Genomic DNA, 21,910 nt, shown 5'->3' with positions numbered 1-21,910 from the left:
CGTTCCATTGGCATGAAACAGCTCATTTGGGAGCCGACTCACATCACACCTACTTCTGAATCCCTCATTGATGTTGTTTTGTGCAGTAATAATGACATAATTAGTTCCACTTTCACTCTTCCGTCTGATTTTTCGTTTCATGAATGCGTCGGTTGTAAATTGAAAATTAACAAACCTAAAATGGAACCTCGAATTTTTACCATAAGGGATTGCAAAGGTTTTGATGAAAAGTTGTTGTTTGATGATATTGTTAATTCTGATCTGCACAAAATATTTCATATGGACGACGTAGACTTGAAGGTTGAGCTTCTCACCGATGTGTTGACGGACTTGTTCAACAAACATTTTCCTGCAAGAGAAATTCGGATTACGAAAAGGCATGCGCCATGGATGACGGATGAGATAAGAGGACTGATGAAGAGTAGGGACAGAGCGTGGGGGATTCACAAGAGAATCAGAACGGTGCAGGCTTGGGAGGAATACAAGCGGTTGCGGAATGCAGTCAATCACTCGATAGCAAGAGAAAAACGATTGTATTTTCAATATGTTGCACTTCACACCTCCAAAAAAAATTTGTGGAAGGAAGTTAAATCATTGGGGATTTCAAATAAACCACATGTTGATGTCAATCAGATATTAAAAGACCCCGATGAAGTCAACGATTACTTTCTCAGCTTCTCTGGTGGTAATACCGACACATCTATGGTTGATTTTTATAAGAGAAATCCTATATGCTCGGATCGGTTTTCTTTCAGACTTGTCGATGAAGAAACTATTCTTGAATATCTGAGAAAAATCAAGAACAGTGCGGCAGGTTGTGATAAAATTTCAATTTCCTTTATTAAGATTTGCTGTCCTTATATACTTCCCTTCATAGTGAATATTTTCAATTCCATCTTATTAAGTTCTAAATTTCCCAGTTCGTGGAAGCGTGCTCAGGTCACCCCCATTCCAAAATGCAACACGCCTGAAGGGCTTGCAGATTTCAGACCAATTAGTATTTTATCTGGTTTGTCGAAATTAATGGAAAAAATAATGGCGGCTCAACTTGAAGAGTATCTGGAATCAAAAACTATTATTCCTGATGTTCAGTCGGGTTTCAGGCCGGGCTATAGCACTACCTGTACTCTTTTGGGTGTTACCGATGATATTCTTGGGTCAATTGATGAATCGAGATGTGCTGCTCTACTGTTACTTGATTTCAGTAAGGCTTTTGACACGGTTAGACATGATATTCTTCTTGCTATATTGCAGTCTTGTGGAGTGTGTGGGGAAGCACTTAGTCTGTTTGTGTCTTATCTGAGTGGTCGTACGCAAGTTATTAAATTGGGTACTAGAATTTCTAAAGCCAAGAGCGTATTAAATGGAGTCCCTCAAGGTTCAGTTCTTGGGCCACTGCTTTTCATATTGTATACCAGCCAATTTGTGAAGTTCATTATTCACTGCAGGGTTCATATGTATGCGGATGACTTTCAGCTCTTCATAGATTTCTCAGTTGACGAGTTGAATAACGCAGCCATCGGACTCAATGAGGACTTGCATCGTTTATGGGATATTGCTGGAAGACATGGCCTGTCTTTGAATCCCAAAAAATCATTTGCCCTGGCTTTCGGATCCAAAAAAAACAAACAGCTCGTTAAGGATAACCTCAGACCAACTGTAGCGAACAATGTTATCGGGTTTGTCGATAGTGCACGAAATTTAGGGTTGATTCTGGACGATTCGCTGAGGTTTCGCGAACATGTGGAGAGCACTGTTCGGAGAGCTTATGGAGCTTTAAGAGCGTTATATCCACACAGATCTTATTTACCTATCTACACCAAAAAACTTCTGTGTGAGTGTCTGGTCTTATCTAATTTCAATTACTGCTCCCCTGTGTACAGTTTCTGTTTGGATCAGGACTCTCTCGGTCGAATTCAACGTGTCCAGAACAGCTGTATAAGGTTTATTTTCGGAATTAGAAAATTTGATCATGTATCCCATAAGTTAGTTGAGTTGAGTTGGCTTCCTATGAGACTTCGTTTTAACTTTCATGCGCTTTGTACATTTCATAAAATAATTGTGAATAAAAAACCACCCTATCTCTTCAATAGGTTGCAGTACAGAACTGATGTCCACAATGTTAACATTAGACATAGAGGCTTACTTACATGCCCTCACCATCGAACCTCAACCTTTCAGAGAAGTTTCAGATACAACATCTATAAATTGTATAATGAGATTCCTTACGACTTTAAACAACTTAAAGATAGTAGATTCAAGAATAAAATCAGAGAATACTTGCTCAATGGTTCGGTATAGCACTTTTCAATCTCCGAGGAGGCAAGAAAATGAATAATATATTTTTTTTTCCTGTTTTATTTTTTGCTCTATTATTTTTCCTGTGTTAATTATTATTATTTGGGATGGATTGCACACTTAATTTTTTATTAATGTAAAAACAAGGGTTAAGTGGTAGAACACCTTTGGGTGAACTTCCCCTTGAGATTTCTGTGAAAGAAATAAAGGCCTTATTTATTATTTATTTATGAATTCGCCAAATAATATTGCATGGCACCATTCAGGTTGCCAAGGACTGATTTTTGTTTTCCTGATAGTGGCAATAATTTTTCTCTAGTGTCGATATTTAACATCCTATCTCTCTCACAGCTAAGTGAATTCTGAATCTTTATGAATTTAATCAATTGAATATGCATTATTGAATGTTAATTTTAGTTTTCATCTGATGACTACATCAGTTTTCTGAAGTTTAACTAATAGATATATAGTATGAGATAGAGAACACTATCTGACCTTGAAATGTTTCCCATCTTATCCGGGACACTCTGTATAATACCTACATTGAGTAATTTTTTTTGGATTCTTAACAAACCCAACAGAAAATTAAGCCCCAGTCTAATCAAGCAGTTCGAAATTGCCCGTTTCCCTTATTTCAAGTCTTACCTTGATGACTCTCAATGTCAACTCATTTTAGGTATACGGTTCCTGCTTTTGTACATGGAATCAATCCAGCATCCATCAGCTATCTAACGATGAAAAATATACTGGGTATGCACGTAGGGTGTTTCCGGTATAACCGGGAGCACATATTTTGGGGGGAAAGTTCCCCTCATGATAAATGTTCAGCAGAAAATTGTGAATAATATTCCAATAACGTCTTATAGGTCATTGCGGTGAATCACCCTGTATAAAAATGAACGCAATATAATAAACTGGCTTGTCTCTTTTTATCTTTTTCAATGCTGCTTGTTGTCAGTCGATGATGATATCCACTCAAAATATTCAATTAAAAATTGAATAGAATATACCGAGTGGTGCCGGAGATATAAATATGACTTATGGAAAATATGGACCAAATGAATCCTACATATGAAAGTATCTAAAAAGATTCAAGTTTCAGATATGTAACTTAAAAGACATAGAAGTTATGAGTAGGTACTTTTCGAAATTTTCAAAATCTAAATTTTTGCTAATAACTCGAAAACGGAGGATCTTAGGAGGCTACGGTTTTCACCATTGCTTGTTTCTCTAAAAGAAGATCGGAAACGTACGTATTATATCAGTTTTGCTCTAGCTGTTGTAGTTTCCGCCGAGATTCCCTCATTGGACATCGAATTTAGGACACCCTATACAATAGGTATCGTGTAGGGCCTACAATTATAGGTTCTTTGAAATCGTTTATGTATCCTCTACCCGCAGTTGAGCTATGTACACTTAACTATGAAACACCCTGTATAATACAAAATGAAAATTTGATGCATTGGATACATCTCTATATTATTTTAATTTCATACTAGCTGAATGTTGTTATATCACCATTCCACTATTTCGTACATATATCGTCATTCTCCGATTCGATGCTGCACCAAAAGCAACAAATGTTCTAATGTATGTAGATAATATTGAAAAAAAAAACAAGATTTCCTCAGAATCAGTCTAGCCATTCACATGAAAGAAATTTATTTTGTCGAAGCAATTCCTCTTTTTCCTTTTCAAATTTGTAGAAAACTTGACACGCATTTGGCCTTGGCCACCTGCGGAGTTATCGAAAACATTCCACTCTCTTGCATTTGATTTACGACAAAATTGCGCCTGCCTTCGAGAAGCCCCTCCCATCAGTGTATCGAAGGAAGCTTGTTGAGTACACATTGGATTTCATAGATGGCGAACTGTGTGAAACAGAGAAAATCATTAATAAGTCAAAAATTACTGATGATATCGAACTCATTGCAACGGAACAAATTAGAACAAATTAAACACAAAATAATGGCGTAAAAAAAAAGTCAAAATTTTAAACTTTTTCGCTAACTTCACGCTTCATCAAAAACAATAGTGAATTACTCGAAAACCAAAAATGATAACGAAGTCATTTCAACAGAACAAATTGGAACGAGTTCGGTACTAAATATTGGCATTGAAATTTTTTCGAAAGCAGAAAGTGTTGGTGCTGAGTGTGAACTGGGCACTAAAACATTTGAATGCGAATAAAAAAATATCTAATTGAGATGTTGGAATAATTTCAACAGAACAAATTGGGTACTAAATATTGGCATTAAAATTTTTTCGAAACTGAAAAATGTTGGTGCTGAGTGTGAAGTCAGCTCCAAATCATAGAAATGCGAATTACTCAAAAACTATAAGGGTGCTTGAGAAGTTTTATACGGAACAAATTGTATCAAATTGAGTACTAAATATTGAGCTTAGTTTCAGAATTTGTTCTACCAACTTTTCGCTAACTTCACGCGGGGCATTAGGAATCAACAAATCCACCGGCGCGATTCCAAAGCAATTATTGCGATCGCCGTCTAGTTTTCAATGGGAAAATTTAAACGAGGATGGCCAAAATCCAGTTTCGCTGGTTGAAAGACATGTAAAGAAACTTTATTATTTCGAAATGTATCTATGATGAAATCCATAAGTGGACCACTTGTTATTCATATAATTCAAGTTTTGTGGTGACATAATAATTTTCTTTGTGAGGAAATCGAAAGAACACCAACATGTTAGATATCAACAATTATTTTCAATACGTGTATATATTCCTCATTTGTTGAAAAATTAATCAACTAAAAAAAAAGTAAAAAGATACAGAACAAATAACGAAGTTGTATACTCATAAAAAATAATCCGGCAGAAAGAAACTTACAATGGAAACCAAAATGTGTGTGCCCAAAAAGTCAATAATTATTCAGCCATACCAGGGACACATAATATTTCCTTCATGAGATTTTCAGATGCCTACCTATTGCATTTGTAACAATATTTCCGTGTGGATTTATTATGAGTTCTAGGGCATATAAGGCAACGTCCAATATAATACTGGTACCTAAAAGATGCGTGGCGCCTTATTTCTACTAGCAATTGAAGAATCGGAACTCTATTTTCGATTTGATCAGTTTCCATGCGCACATTTCTGAATATTCACTTCGGTATACTGTTTATCTAGGGTGATTTGCTTTGGATAAGCATGTAGCGTTCATACCAGTTCAATAAATTATAAAACAATACCATTGCCCACAGACGAATATTTCTGGCAAGTTTATAATTATTGCACAGCTAATCTGCGGAATCAATCCCAATTTTTGCTTCATTGAATTAGGATAATAACAAGTTTTTTGGCATCTCTTGTTTCTACAGTTATATGTGTAGAAGACAAAATTTTTACCGATTTGTTTTATTTCGGCAATACGTGTTCCGTAGTGTACTCTTAGCAATCTCGCTCTATTTGTATAAACAGATTCAGTGTAAACACATATGCATGAACTTTACTGTGAAATAGTTAGTAATCAGTGTCCCTTTAGCATCCGCCTAGAGCAGTACCAAAAAATAATTGTACGACACGTAACCTAATATACAGTCCACTGAAAACATCAGTCTGCTCAATAATTGTTATTCGACAAATAAATGCAAGTTTCGAAAAATTGGGAGTTTGCATCAATCAACCATCTTTCATGGTCCTTCGAGCCAGATTTCATCACTTGGAATTTGAAGCCGAGTGAAGCGACAATTTCAATCCATCCCATCGATATTAACTTCGTATCGTACCCACTTCGCTGCTACAGCACCGTCTAGAAGGCAACAACCCAGTCGCTGTTTTCGAAGGGATTACAGGTCAATCCGTTCCTTTCTCAATCACTTGTTTTTTAAAAAACATACCAAAAATTTTCTTGAGTTCAAAGTCATTCATACCGATATGGTCATACGGCGTACAATTATGGGGTTGTGCGAAACCAACGAGAATTAAAATAATTCAGAGATTCCAATCAAAAACTCTTCGAACAATAGCTAACGCACCATGGTACGTTAGAAACCAAAGATTGCATGAAGATCTCGAAATCCCATATGTAACTGATGTCATCAAAACCGCCTCTGCTAAATACCAAGAACGACTACAGGGACACTCTAACGATCTTATCCAGAATCTGTACGCAGGAGGACCAAACATCAGAAGACTCAAAAAATCATGGCCTGAAGATCTCCCACAGCAACACTAGACTAGTGCAGAATAAGTAGAAATGTCACTGGACATTTCACTTTCATGTTGTAACTTACATCAAAATTACTTAATACCATATATGAGTAGATTGTAATTTTTCCAAATAAATGACATACTAAAAAAAAAAAAAAAAAAAGTCATTCATAACTTGTATATCAATCAAAAGTCTGATTTCAATCTCTTATATTCAATACATTCTCCCAATCAATCCCAGTACTTACATAATCATACTTGTACACGTAGATTCAAAAACTGCATTCTTGTGACTATTGATTTCTTAAAGAATTAGTAAGTAGGTAATATAATAAAGAATTGAGTTGCTGTTAATACCAATCAAGTTATTTCTTTTCGTATACATTTGTTATCTTTCAATTATAAGAACAGAAATGGAGAAGAAAATGCTTATATCTCGTAGAGCCAGTATAAAAGGTTTAGTCAACAGGTTTGAAACACATTTGAAGAAAATCGCCGATTATGCATTAACTCATGAGATTATCATCGGTCTTGACACTGGCTTGAATGCTGTGTGAATTTCTTTCCTTTATAGAAGGAAGCAGTTCGACCACCAAAAATAAGAATTCTTTCTGATATTGTGATTTCACCACAAACGGAGATTATTGACGCAGTAGTAAATACATCTGCTCTACCAACTTCTGAACCTTGTCCACAAAAAACTGACGATTTACCAAGAATTTCAAATCAAAAGAAAATTACTCACAATATCCATCTTAAGATGTTATTTGGATTTGCACGCAGACGGAGAAGGAATTGAAAAATTATATTTCCTCTGCTGGTTTGAACATCTTACTTGATGTTTTTACCAAAAGAATACTCAGAGAATTCACCAATACAAATGTATTCTTAGATTAAGTTATACATAGTTCGAACCACTCTGTACTTGATAGTTACAGATATTTATTAATTAAAAGCGTTGTTTATAAATATATTAATAAAAGAATGACATATTTAATGAAGAGAAAGCGAAATGAAAAAATTTGTATGAGGCACTATAATAATAAAATTATTTTGTTTGAAGGCCAATAAATCATTTACTTTCACAAATCTCCCTCTTGTTCTGTTGTTGTATCTGGGTATATCACTAGTAAATATCGTCAAATTTTATTCAGATTTCTCAAAAACCGAGTCAAAAACTTTGTTTGGGTGCTCACTTTCAAGAATATACCTTTTTTTTTGGTGTAGCAGGGGGAAAATCTGCAAGACAGACGAACCACCCTCTCTTGAGGGGGAACAGTGTGGTGTTTCTCACTCTCCTGAGCTCGAGACCCACTAAAAACCCTCAACTGCTTCTTGAATTTTGGTTCCGGGCATTTGTCTATGAACCGTTCATCTCTTGGTCGGTTTTCTTCTCGCACACTATCGTGCTGGGATTTATGTGTTTATCCTCTATTGGATTAACACTTTATTGAATTTTTCAATAAGTTTCTGTTGTTATTTTAATCTCTTTTCAATTGATCTCTTAGTCTCCTTCGGTAAATTCGCATTCTCCTTTTGTCTTCCTCTGGGTCGTAGTCCACTAGTCTCCTGAGTTCTTGATTCGGATGGTTTTTCGCTGTTTCGAATAATTTCTCTGCTTTTCTGTTCATTAATTCCGTTATGGTTTCCCATTTTAGGTCCCTATAAATTTGTCTATTCCTGATAAACCAAGGTGCATCTATTGCACATCGAAGCAGCTTGTTTTCAGTGGCCTGAATTCTTTTGATATAGCTCTTTGCCGCGAAACCCCAGACAACTGATCCATATGTCAGTTGCGGCCTAGCAACGGCTTTGATTCCTATCTTCAATTTTGTCTCGTTAGACATGTGGCTTCTTCTTCCTATCAGAGGATAGAGTCTATTCATCGCTGCTTTCGTTTTGTCGATTGCTTGTTTGATATGACTTTTCCAAGTAAGTCCTTTGTCAAGCGTTATTCCTAAATATTTGGCTTCATTTTTCCAGTCGATTTCTTCGCCGTCAACTTCCAATTTCGTTGTGGGTCGCAGTCTTCTCTTCTGTAGTAATATTGATTGGCTCTTTTGTTCATTGAGCTTGATTTTCCACTTTATGCACCAGTCATTTGTTTCGTCAATCGTTTCTTGTAGAACTCGTTCTATTACTTCTGGGTTGCGGTGTCGAGTTGCTATGCCTGTGTCGTCAGCATATAACGTTAGCATTGGATTTTTCGGAATATAGTGGATGTATATGTTGTACAGAAGTGGCCCAAGTACTGATTCTTGGGGTTATCCAGCCTCTATATCTCTTTTTGAGGAGCATTCTCCTCCCACTTTCACGTAAAATCTTCTATTTTTGAGATAATTCCTGATCAACTTGCATATTTTGATCGAATATCCAGCACATCTCATCTTATATATTAATCCTTCATGCCATACTCTGTCGAAAGCTCTGGCGACGTCTAGTAAAACAAGACCTGTAGCTTGTTTATTTTGGAATCCCTTTGTAATGTATTCTGTGAGCCTTAATAATTGTTGCTCTGTTGAATGTTCTCTTCTGAATCCGAACTGTTCTGGTGGAATTAGTTTCAGATTTTCGGTTTCCTCATTTAGCCTAGTGGCGATAATTCTTCCTACTAATATTCCTAACGCCGACAGCAGACTTATCGGTCTGTAGTTTTGTGGGAACTTCTTCTCTTTGAATGGTTTATTGAATACTATGACTTATGCTGTTTTCCATTTTTCTGGGTAGTGTTCTGTCCTCATAATTCCATTCGCGATATTTGTTAGAGCGGCTATACCTTTTCTAGGTAATTTCTTTAACATAACATTCGTTATTTTATCGCTTCCGGGAGCTTTTCTCTTCTTCAAACTTCTAATTATTTCCCTGATTTCATTTGGCGATGTTGGCTTGTCTATTTCAGCAGTCGCTGGTAATTCATCCATTTCTTCATCATTTTCTTCAACCAGTTCTTCCAAATCTTCATTATCGTCGTCTATCCTGTAATTTATTCTCGATTCTCGTTCGATCGAGTCCGTCAATGCATCTGCCTCATCATTATTGGTATACGCCATTCCCTTTCTCCGTGTAGGGGTGGAATTTTAGTCTTTTCTCCTCGTAGGCTTTTTTGCTTCTCCATGCAGAATGATCGATTGTATTCAGTTCTTGAACCCTTTTGTTCCATCTGCTTGTTCTTAGATCTTTCAGGGCGTTTTTCAGAACTTGGCAATGTCGGTTGAGGTTCCTTCTATTCAGATCATTTTTATTCATCCAATACATTCTTCTGAGTCTTCGATTTTCTCGTATAAGATCTTTTACTTCTTTAGGCGTATCGCCATGCGGATGAGTTGGTGCTGGTCTCTTAACTCTCCTCATGCTTTTTTTTGTAAGCTTTCAATATAATCTCTTCCAGTTAATCAACCGCACATTTCAGATAGTCTGGAGTGCTTATTGTTGGAATTTCTGTTATTTCCGATTGTATTAAATTGCTGTATTTAGCCAAATTGGTATATTCTCTTATTTCCAGCAGTTTTTCTCTTGGTTCTTCTCCAATTGTCAATTGCACGTGATTGAGGTTTGAGGTTCCATCTTCCAAAGTTTCAATCTAGAATTCTTGAGTTATATTTTTCAATATCGCGATATCTATTACATCTGGTATTCCTCTACCAAAAGCAAGATATGTCGGTAGCTCTGGTCCAATCACTATGGCATTTTGTTTTTCGGCGAAATCCTTTAGTTTTTTGCCATTTCTATTCTCTGTTATGCTGTTCCATAATGGGGATTTACAGTTGAAATCTCCGATGGAGATTTTCGGGTTTGTTCCTTCCAACATGTTGTTTATCTCTTCTTCCAATAAATTGTTTTGTGGTGGCTTATATGCTGAGGTAATTTCAACTCTTTGCCGATTCAATTCGGCAACAGTCGTCACTTTTTTTGTTTTTCCTTGTTTTTCGTCGGATCTACTTTTGAAGTAGTGTTTCAGATCTGTTCTCACCAATATTGCTACTCCTCCTCCGGTGTTTGTTTTTCTGCCACATCTATATGTTTCATAATTCATGAAATTCAGTCGTCAGTTCCGGTTTATTCTTGTTTTCTGTAGGGCTATAATATCAGGTTGTCTCTCTGATATTATTTTTTCTATCTCGGCTTTCCGAGTGTTGATCCCGTTTATGTGCCACGAGATTATCTTGAGGGATTTCTTCCTAATATCCGTAATGTCCATTGATTCAGTTTACTGAATTATGCTTGGAGTTTTTTCTCCATTTCCCTCTCAGTTTTCAACATTATTTTGTTGAAAATTTTCTCCGTGAAGATGTCTAAATCATCGTCTGATTCAGATATCTTTTTCTTCTCCTGTTGACTGTTCACAGCCTGTTTTATTGGAGGCTTCTTCTGTTCTTTTTTTTCTGAACCGGTTTTGTCACCCTCTTCTTTTCCTTATCTCTAGGTTTGGCCTTCGCTACTTCCTGAATTTTTTGAACGGTAGTTTTAGTTATCGGCTTTTTCTGTTCAGCTGGTTTTCGGGAATTCTTCTTTCTGGTCACTTGCTTGAACTCGCTGCATCTTTTGTAGCTAGCTGGATGGCCGTCTTCTTCACATAAGACGCACGTGGCATTTCTCTCTTCACCTTTTCTGGTGAGTGTGCAGTCATTGCTGCTATGGCTTCCTGAGCACTTCACGCGTTCTCCACGGGAAGGAGCATTTGTTCTGTGCACCTAAAGCACTGGCTTGGACTTTCAGGCCTCTTTTTGTGTTCAACCACAATACAGAGATCGTAGAGTCGCTTCACTTCAAAGATTTCCTTTATCTGGGTTTTAACCAGGTAGAGAGGTATGGGCTTCTTCGTCTTGTACGATGTCATTCTGGACACCTCAGCTCCTGATATTCCCTGGAATATCAGATCGTCCTTAATCAACGCAAGATCAGCGTCGATTGTTAAATGCCTGATGACGGCATATATCTTCTTCTCTTCCTTCATTTGGTAGGTAAAAAATTCTTTACCATGGTGTTCGAAAAATTTGGTAATTTTTCTATAATCATCTACGGTTGACGCTATGATTCTAATACCGTCTTTAACTACGGTTGCGCGGCTATAATTGAATTTCTTGGAGTAGAGTGCTTTAGAAATCTCTACCCAATCTGAGGTGCCCGTGATGGGTGGGATTCTGTCTTTTCTAGGCACTTCAGGTGCTTTTTTGGTATTTTCCTCGTCTGACGAGGAGCTGTCTTTGAGCGCGCGTTTAGTTGGGGGCGCGTTTGGGGCCTTCGCAACCTGCGTTGAATCATTTTTCCTTATTTCGGGTTGTGAAACAATTCCTTTAAGGGAATTATTTTTGGAACCCGCTACCGGTTTTGTGATTGCGGCGTAAGTGGGAGATTTCGGCATATTATTGCAGGTCATTTCCTCCCTCAAGAGGCGCATCTCACCGACATACCTATATATCTCATTGAAAGTTTTTTTTTTTTTTGGTGTAGCAGGGGGAAAATCTGCAAAACAGACGAACACACCCTCTGCTGAGGGGAAACAGTGTGGGGATTCTCACTCTCTGAGCTCGAGACCCACTAAAAACCCTTAACTGCTTCTTCATAGGTTCCGGGCATTTTGCCTATTAACCAGTTGACTCTTATGGTTTCTGGACTCTCACCCGATCATAGTCGTGTTGATAGTTGTATGCTGCCTATAGCTTTTATAGGTTAAGCTCTTCTTTGGTTACATTTAAATCCTTAACTGATCTCTCGGTCTTCGGTGGTAGGTCCTTGACCTTCTAGCTTCTTCCGTTGGATCGTAGTCGACTAATCTTCGTAGTTCCTCATTTGGATGTTGTTTGGCTTTGTCGAATATCCTTTCCGCCTTTCTTTTCATAAATTCTGTAACTGGTTCCCATTCCAAGTCCTTGTAGATTTGTTTGTTCCTAACAAACCAGGGTACGTCCATCGCCATTCTAAGGAGTTTATTCTCAGTGGCCTGTATTTTCTTGATGTGGGTCTTGGCTGCGAAGCCCCATGCCGCCGATCCATATGTGAGTTGTGGTCGCGCAATAGTTTTAATCATCGTCAACTTGATGTTATTATTCATATGACTTCTTCTGCCTATAAGTGGATAAAGTTTACTCATTGCGGCTTTTGTTTTATCAGCAGCACATTTGATGTGGTTTTTCCATGTAAGTCCTCTGTCAAGCGTCACTCCTAGGTATGTTGCTTCATTTTTCCATTCAACCTCTTCTCCATCAACTTCAAGGTTTTCTTCCATCCTCAATCTTCTCTTTTGCAGTAATATTGCTTGAGTCTTTCTTCCATTGATTTGGATTTTCCATTTGATGCACCATTTGAGTAATTCATCTATGGCTTCCTGCAGTCTCCGGTGTATGATCTCTGGGCGTCGATGTCTGAACGCTATTCCTGTGTCATCTGCGTACCAGGTGAGCATATTTCTAGCATTCTTCGGGATATCATAAACGTATATTACGTAAAGCAGAGGTCCAAGTACCTATCCTTGAGGCACTCCCGCTTCCAATTGTCTGGTTTGAGAGGATGCTCCATCTATCTTCACAAAAAAGTTTCTATTCCTCAGATAGTTCCTTATAATCTTGCATAGCTTGGTCGAATATCCTGCTTTTTTCATCTTGTAGATTAGGCCTTCGTGCCATACTCTATCAAAAGCTCCCTCGATATCCATCAGAACTAATCCTGTGGCCTGTTTGGTCTGCATTCCTTCGGTGACGTATTCTATGAGCCGTAGTAATTGGAGTTCAGTCGAGTGTTCTCGTCGAAATCCAAATTGTTCGGGTAGAATTATCTTCAACATTTCTGACTCTCATTCAGCGTTTTGGCGATAACCCTCTCGACGACTTTTTCTAGTGCTGAAAGTAGGCTGATTGATCTATAGTTTTGAGGAAGTTTCCGTTCCTTTCCAGGCTTGTTGAAAACTATCATTTCTGCAGTTTTCCATCTCTTTGGGTAGTATTCGGTCCTCATCACTCCGTTCGTTATATTCGTCAAGGCTGCTATTCCTTTTCTAGGCAATTTCTTCAACATATAATTCGTTATCCTATCTTCTCCCGGTGCTTTCCGGTGTTTCAGTTTCATTATGATCTCTTTGATTTCTGTTGGTGAAGCCGGTTTTGGAATTATTTCGGTTTCCGGTGGTTCCATCATCAGTTCTTCGTTTGCCTCCACTTCTTCTTCTAGATCTTCATTGTCATCATCTGTTAAAAATTGGAGTAATTTTTAACCCAACTCTATCAACTCAGTGACTACGTTTATGGTTACATGCTTCTATGAACATAACCTTTAAATCGCTGTCAATCAGCTGCTCAAAAAAAACCGGTGGAACCTGTTGAATCTGCTCAATTTAATTAATTCTCTTCAGATTCTTCGTTCGCTCAAGTGAATTGGAACTTGGTCTAAATTCTTAACGTGATTTTTTAGTGCACTCTCAACTTTTTCAGTCAGCTCAAATCTAATAATATTATTTTATATTATAATAATCAATCGATCAACATCTCAAAAAGGTACAGTACTTTTTCACTCAACAAAAAATGTAGTCATTTTTTGCATGTGTCACGTTAGAATATCATTCTATATAATTTTCCTCTCAACATTCACTCCATCGCTATGCATTTTCTCACAATTACATTTGAAATATTCTGCTCTACACCTCTACATCATAATTGCATGCATATTTTCTCAATTTTCTCCAAATCTCTCAATCAACCACGTGCTCAATGTACCTAACTGCTTCAACCTCCTCAAAATGCATCGATATTCCATTCGCTTAAAATCACATCATCTCGAAAACCACTCACATTTTAATTTCTCTAATTTTAGCACCAAGTTCACATTTCACACCACTCTATTAGAAGCTTATATACTTGTATTCACTCTCATTTTGTATACATGTCACCTCAGATTAACTTTACACCTCTTACGATCAGACTTCTCAGGCCTCTTAAGTTTCAGGTACCTCTACGCTCAAGTTGCACACTTCGAAGGCTTCTCATAGACCAGATCGAAATCCATCTCACTACACTCAGAACTCTGAATAATGGAATACACTCAATCAACTCTCTTGGACAGACTGGTTTGTGATAACACTCGAGGAGGTCCAACCTGATTTCAAGTCAATAAGTATAATTTATTATAAACTTTTGCATGACTCTATTACCTGAAACTTATGATACCTTATTTCTTTTCTCTAACGTTGTGAACTGCTCTTCTTGTTTCATCTCAATTATGAATACTATTCATTAATTCTTTCTACGTTTACAATATTTCATTTCTCTACATTACATTTGTAACACAACTCACCTCAATTTATGTACTCTCATAAAACACCTTCTGCTTTTCTAATAGATTTGCTATTCCTGTAAGCGTTGGTAATCATCTCTCTCTCATTCTGTCTCATTACACCTGTCTCACTACATTACATATCTCTAACTTCTCAAGTTGTCACTGCAACCTTCTGTTTTTCTGATAGCGAGACAGTTTATGAAATCGTAAACTCTATCACTGTAAACGTTGTGCTTGCATGATAACACTCACATCAATTCATAACTATCAAGCTCAATTATTATGCAACTCAAAATACATAGACACGTTTTTAAGTAGATCTATCTCAATTCTCTCAATTCTTATCAAACGCATAATAATTGATCTTGTTACTCGATACATGTTATTCACTCAACCTGCTCTTTCTCTCAAGCAAATACAACGTTGATTTTCTCATTGAAACATTACTCTCAAATTCTCTCAATAACTTCTCAATAATTGTAAATAGGTTCACTCTGTTTAGATGTTGTATATAATTTTACTTCATGCGAGTGTCTATTTATTATGTGACGTGTTTGATATACAATAAAGATTTTATTTTACCATCTCCAACTCAATCATTTGGTAACAGTCCACTTTTAAGTAATTGCCAAAAATCTCAACACCCAGATTTTTGAACATTTGGTCCTTCGGGCCGGATGATTGAGTTGGAATAATTATTCATTCATATCACATTCATCTCAAAAAGGTCATGTCTCAAAAGTCGGGAAGATCTTCTCCATCTCCAAAAGAGGATGACACTCAACTGCAGGTCCCTCCTACTCGATCGTCCAGATCTTCCACATCTTCGCAGCCTGATGTTGGACCTCAAACTCGCTCGGCTGGTCTTCCCACCAACATCAAATTAAAAGTCGCTACTCAAATGAGTAGACTGAAACTCATGAAGGACATCTTCTCCAAGCTGTCCAACGTCTCAACATGGACTGTACAAGACCTGTCCCACACTCAAGAACAACTGCAAGACCTTCACAAGAACTTCTCAAAGACTCACTCATATTTTGAGTCAGCGTGGCCTGAGTCTTGTCTCGACCACGAATACTTCACATCCTCAGTCTTCTTCGAGGAATACACTCTGTTCCAATCAGCCATCTCGAAATTAATCCAACTCAATATGTCACTCAATCCTGTGGATTCACAGCCATCCACTTCTGCTCAAGCCCCTCAGCCTTCTCAAACTCGTCCTCGATTGCCTGACATCTCAATTCCCACCTTCTCAGGCGACTTCTCAAAATGGCCTGCCTTCCGAGACCTTTTTCAATCACTCGTGATCAATAGCACCTCAATTTCTGACATTGAAAGGTTACATTACCTTCGGACATGTCTCTCTCAAGAACCTCTCGACACCATCTCTAGTCTTCCCTTAACGGAAGTCTCTTTCCCCATAGCCTGGAAGAAGCTTATGGACAAATATGAAAACAAAAGGCTGCTCCTCTCTTCTCAATACGCAAAACTTCTCTCCTTCTCATTGGCGAATCAGAAAAATTCTACCGCCTCATCTCTTCGTCAATTTATTGACAGCATCGTCAATCCTCTCCAAAGTTTGAAAGCTCTAGTTGAAGATCTAGAGCAGAACAACAATCTTTTGGTGTTCCATATCATCAACCGTATGGATCACGCCTCTCGAACACATTGGGAAACTCTCATCTCCTCTAATAACGAATTTCCCTCCTTCGCTCAGTTGATGGAGTTCCTCCAATCTCGCTCCAGAGCTCTAGAATGGACTGAGTCCAACCAGAGACAGTCACCTCAAGAATCATCTCGCTCTCGCACAACAGTGCACACAATCTCTCAAAAGGTTACTGCTCCAATTAAACCTTCTCCTTCACTCATCTCAAGCAAATCGGCCTCCTCGAACACTCCAATCTCAAAAGTCTCTTCTATGCCCAGCTACACCTGTGATGATTGTGGACACGACCACTTTATTGCAGATTGCCCTCGCTTCTCCAAACGCTCACCTCAAGAAAAAGCTGATGTAGTATTACATCGCATCCTCTGCTCTAACTGCCTCGGTAGACATCATCGCCACTCTTGCAGAACGACAAAGATCTGCAAAATCTGAGGAAGTCGTCATCACACTCTTTTACATGATGCTCCTCTCAGCAGTAAACCACACTGCAAAATTCCACCGGTACCCCCTCGAGTGCTTCCACAATACGCTCTCACATCTCAAAAATCTGCTCAAAGGGAGGTGAGTTCTAGCAACTCAGCTCTAAAGCCTTCAAAATAGTTCGAAGAAGCGTTGAATTATTTTTCTTCAGCTACCTCAACCACGACTCAACACTCTCCTCGCCACTGCCATCGCCCATCTCATCACCTCAACAGGATCACACACGGTTCGACTACTCATCGACAGTGGATCCGAGCTGACCTTCATCTCTCAAGATCTAGCCAGAAAACTCAACATCTCTAGAAGGAAGTCGCATGTTGTAATTGTGGGAATTCATGGAAAGACTTCTAAGACACAAGGATCTCTTGCCCTCACTCTCAAGTCGACGTATGACCATCAAACCATAAATATTGATGCTCACATTCTTTTATCATCTTTCTCTAATTTGACTTCCTTCTATACATGTTTTCAGCAATCTCTACATCTCCAGCATCTCAGGCTAGCTGATCCAGAATATCACATCTCAAGAGCCATCGACATCATTTTGGGTGCTGATGTATATGGCTCAGTTGTTCTTCCTCAGATGAAAAAAGGTCCTTCATCATCTCCAATCGCACAACTCTCAATCTTCGGCTGGCTAATCCTAGGCTCTGTGTGTCAAGAACAGGAACGCCTTCCAATTCAATCTCCAATGTCTCACAACAGTCACATACGGAACTAGATCAGCTCCATTTTTGGCAATCAGAGTTCTTCTCCAACTTCTCAAAGATGACGGTCACAACTTTCCACTAGCCATTCCTCCATTAACAAAAGGTCGTTATGTTGATGATATTTGTGGTGGAGCAGATACTGAACATCAACTTCTCGAAATTGCCAAACAACTCCAGAACCTTTGCATGGCGGCCGGCCTTCCGCTAGCAAAATGGCAGTCAAACGTCTCAAGTCTCTCTCACGTCGTTCAAGAGGAAGAATCAACACCCACTCCAATCTCATTCGATGAAGATTCTCACTCAACTAAAGTGTTAGGTCTAATCTGGTACCCTCAAGAAGACTATTTCACTTTTAAAGTCAGCTCCAATCTATCTGGGTCTTTGATCACCAAGCGATCAGTTCTATCTCATATTGCTAAAATATTTGATCCACTCGGTTTAGTCTCCCCTGTTACGATTAGGGCTAAAATATTGTTGCAGGAATTATGGCTCCAAAAGTTATCATGGGACGAACCTCTACCTCAACTACTCCAACAGAAATGGTACGACATCAGTGAAGATCTCTCAAAGCTGGCCAGCATCACAATTCCAAGATGGATTAACAGTCAAGAGGGTTCCTTCATCCAACTCCACGGCTTCTCTGATGCATCTCAACTCGCCATTTCAGCCGTTCTCTATCTTCTCGTTCGAACTCCGTCCAAGGAATGCAAAGTTACAATGCTTTGCTCCAGAACCAAAGTATCGCCTTTAAAACCACTCACAATCCCGAGACTCGAATTATCAGCTGCTCTTCTCCTCTCTCGACTCGTTAATTATGCGCATAATGTTTTAGCTCTCAACGTTCACTCAACCACTCTATGGACGGACTCCTCAATCACTCTAGCTTGGATCAACACTCACCCTTCACGTTGGAAGGACTTTGTACGGAACAGAGTTGCAACAATCCAATATCTAACTCCAAGGGCCCATTGGAGGTATATTTCCGGCAAAGACAACCCTGCTGACTGTGCATCACGAGGGTTAACTTCATCTCAACTTCGCAACCACTCGCTATGGTGGACGGGACCACCATGGCTTTCCAAGTCAGAAGATTCATGGCCACATCGTCAGCCGGCACCGACAACCGATCATGAATCAGAAGCAAGACCAGTCATCTCCATACTCACCTCCACTACGTCAGACTACTCATGGGATCTCATCTACAGGTATTCCAGTTTGAATAAATTGTTACGAATTACCTCTATTTGTTCAAAGATTCTCGCACGACTCCAACGGAAGCTGGATCCAGCACACCTCACACACCTGACTTCAACTGACTTGGAAGCATCTCGAAGGCAACTCAAAAAGTCTACTTTCCACATGAACTCAAGGCTCTTCTATCACAGACTCCACTTCTCTCTTCACATGTATTCAGTAGACTCACTGCATTCCTCGACAACAATGGTGTAATTCGTGTAGGCGGACGAATTTCCCATTCTCAGCTCGACCCAGATAGCAAGCATCCAATTATTCTTCCTCGACACTCTCAATCTACTTCTTTGGTTATAGATGAAACTCACCAAACAACTCTACATGTGCAAGGCACTGTGGCACCGCTCTCAACAACTCATGGCACAACTACCCACATCTCAAGTGCGGCCATCTCATCCATTCCTCCACACTCAGATTAAAAGCAGTCTTTTCGCTCCAGTTATGGGTGGATTGAGTAGCTCAGACACTGGAGTGATGGATTGCCTCAACTTCCTCAAAATGGATTATTTACGAAGATCTACTCGATTATAATCAACTCCGTTAATTATGGCGGCCGGAATGTTAAAAATTGGAGTAATTTTTAACCCAACTCTATCAACTCAGTGACTACGTTTATCGTTACATGCTTCTATGAACATAACCTTTAAATCGCTGTCAATCAGCTGCTCAAAAAAAACCGGTGGAACCTGTTGAATCTGCTCAATTTAATTAATTCTCTTCAGATTCTTCGTTCGCTCAAGTGAATTGGAACTTGGTCTAAATTCTTAACGTGATTTTTTAGTGCACTCTCAACTTTTTCAGTCAGCTCAAATCTAATAATATTATTTCATATTATAATAATCAATCGATCAACATCTCAAAAAGGTACAGTACTTTTTCACTCAACAAAAAATGTAGTCATTTTTTGCATGTGTCACGTTAGAATATCATTCTATCTAATTTTCCTCTCAACATTCACTCCATCGCTATGCATTTTCTCACAATTACATTTGAAATATTCTGCTCTACACCTCTATATCATAATTGCATGCATATTTTCTCAATTTTCTCCAAATCTTTCAATCAACCACGTGCTCAATGTACCTAACTGCTTCAACCTCCTCAAAATGCATCGATATTCCATTCGCTTAAAATCACATCATCTCGAAAACCACTCACATTTTAATTTCTCTAATTTAAGCACCAAGTTCACATTTCACACCACTCTATTAGAAGCTTATATACTTGTATTCACTCTCATTTTGTATACATGTCACCTCAGATTAACTTTACACCTCTTACGATCAGACTTCTCAGGCCTCTTAAGTTTCAGGTACCTCTACGCTCAAGTTGGACACTTCGAAGGCTTCTCATAGACCAGATCGAAATCCATCTCACTACACTCAGAACTCTGAATAATGGAATACACTCAATCAACTCTCTTGGACAGACTGGTTTGTGATAACGCTCGAGGAGGTCCAACCTGATTTCAACTCAATAAGTATAATTTATTATAAACTTTTGCATGACTCTATTACCTGAAACTTATGATACCTTATTTCTTTTCTCTAACGTTGTGAACTGCTCTTCTTGTTTCATCTCAATTATGAATACTATTCATTAATTCTTTCTACGTTTACAATATTTCATTTCTCTACATTACATTTGTAACACAACTCACCTCAATTTATGTACTCTCATAAAACACCTTCTGCTTTTCTAATAGATTTGCTATTCCTGTAAGCGTTGGTAATCATCTCTCTCTCATTCTGTCTCATTACACCTGTCTCACTACATTACATATCTCTAACTTCTCAAGTTGTCACTGCAACCTTCTGTTTTTCTGATAGCGAGACAGTTTATGAAATCGTAAACTCTATCACTGTAAACGTTGTGCTTGCATGATAACACTCACATCAATTCATAACTATCAAGCTCAATTATTATGCAACTCAAAATACATAGACACGTTTTTATGTAGATCTATCTCAATTCTCTCAATTCTTATCAAACGCATAATAATTGATCTTGTTACTCGATACATGTTATTCACTCAACCTGCTCTTTCTCTCAAGCAAATACAACGTTGATTTTCTCATTGAAACATTACTCTCAAATTCTCTCAATAACTTCTCAATAATTGTAAATAGGTTCACTCTGTTTAGATGTTGTATATAATTTTACTTCATGCGAGTGTATATTTATTATGTGACGTGTTTGATATACAATAAAGATTTTATTTTACCATCTCCAACTCAATCATTTGGTAACAGTCCACTTTTAAGTAATTGCCAAAAATCTCAACACCCAGATTTTTGAACATCATCATTTCTGTAATTTATTCTGGCTTCTCTCTCAATTGAGTCGGCAAGTGCTTCGGCTTTTTCTAGTCTAAGCTTTTTGAAAGTTTACTTAATCCGACTCTGTTCTATCCACCATATTGGTCCCAGACTTAGCCACGCCTAGTGGTACCGTTTTTTTCTAGCACTATTGAATATCATATCGTCTCTTCTCTATTCTATCTCTATGATCTTTGCACAACAATTACAAATTCAAATTGCCCCATTTAATAATTAATAAAATCACCGGCTTCACGCCTCAGAGCAAAATATCCCTGAAAATTATTAAAATTTCAGACAATATCCTACTTAGTGATCCAAATTTCAATATACCTTGTAACGGTCTCGTGGTAGATACCGTTCGTTGTCTTTAGTTCATTTGCCCAGAGAGGATTTCGAAACGATGACTTCAGCGCTACCGATGATGACAACTTGGTACGACTCTCTGCTTCCGCGTCTGTTACCTTGAATTGACCAATCGGAACTCACGACGCTTATTGCGCGTAACCTCGATCTCTATGTTCTAAGTTTCCTGCGTAATCTTCTTCGTTAAGTGGCATAGATAAACACTATAGATGGGGAAGTCTCGGATAAAATTTTTTTACTAAGAACAGAGCCATCTGTTTGAAGTCATCAAACTAATCTCAATTAATTTGTCGGGAGCGCTCTTTACGCTTTGATAAGGTAATTTTATTTTATTTTATTTGAAGACAACTATGTAGCAAATAATACTCTGAGTTCATATATACAA

At 38.2% G+C, this 21,910-nt stretch overlaps 2 protein-coding genes across 3 annotated transcripts in view; one reads left to right on the top strand and one right to left on the bottom strand.

Moving 5' to 3' along the window:
• Positions 1-21,910, bottom strand: part of LOC123313567 — a 220,191-nt gene that overhangs the window by 15,253 nt on the left and 183,028 nt on the right. The gene's annotated exons all lie outside the window — the stretch shown is intronic.
• LOC123313566 lies at positions 15,855-17,329 on the top strand. 2 transcript variants are annotated; one of them, XR_006537752.1, is made up of 2 exons: positions 15,855-16,961; positions 17,032-17,329. XR_006537752.1 is itself a non-coding variant. In XM_044898507.1 (2 exons), exons 1-2 carry the CDS (start codon positions 16,858-16,860, stop codon positions 17,138-17,140), a joined length of 213 nt encoding a protein of 70 aa, XP_044754442.1. In that variant the 5' UTR covers positions 16,355-16,857; the 3' UTR covers positions 17,141-17,327. The 2 variants fall into 2 exon arrangements, 1 of the variants encoding a protein (XP_044754442.1); XM_044898507.1 differs by having other exon boundaries at positions 16,355-16,961; positions 17,032-17,327.

Source organism: Coccinella septempunctata, chromosome 5, assembly GCF_907165205.1.
Source record: "Coccinella septempunctata chromosome 5, icCocSept1.1, whole genome shotgun sequence".
In the NCBI taxonomy this organism is placed as follows: domain Eukaryota; kingdom Metazoa; phylum Arthropoda; class Insecta; order Coleoptera; family Coccinellidae; genus Coccinella; species Coccinella septempunctata.
The sequence above is the reverse complement of the archived record's forward strand: the minus strand, read 5'-3'. Positions and strand labels throughout refer to the sequence as shown.

Coding starts and splice junctions, on each gene's coding strand:
- LOC123313566 (XM_044898507.1), top strand. CDS start 16,858: ATGATGCTCCTCTCAGCAGTAAACCACACTGCAAAATTCCACCGGTAC. Junction 16,962..17,031: donor AAAAATCTGCTCAAAGGGAG/GTGAGTTCTAGC, acceptor ATTTTTCTTCAG/CTACCTCAACCACGACTCAA.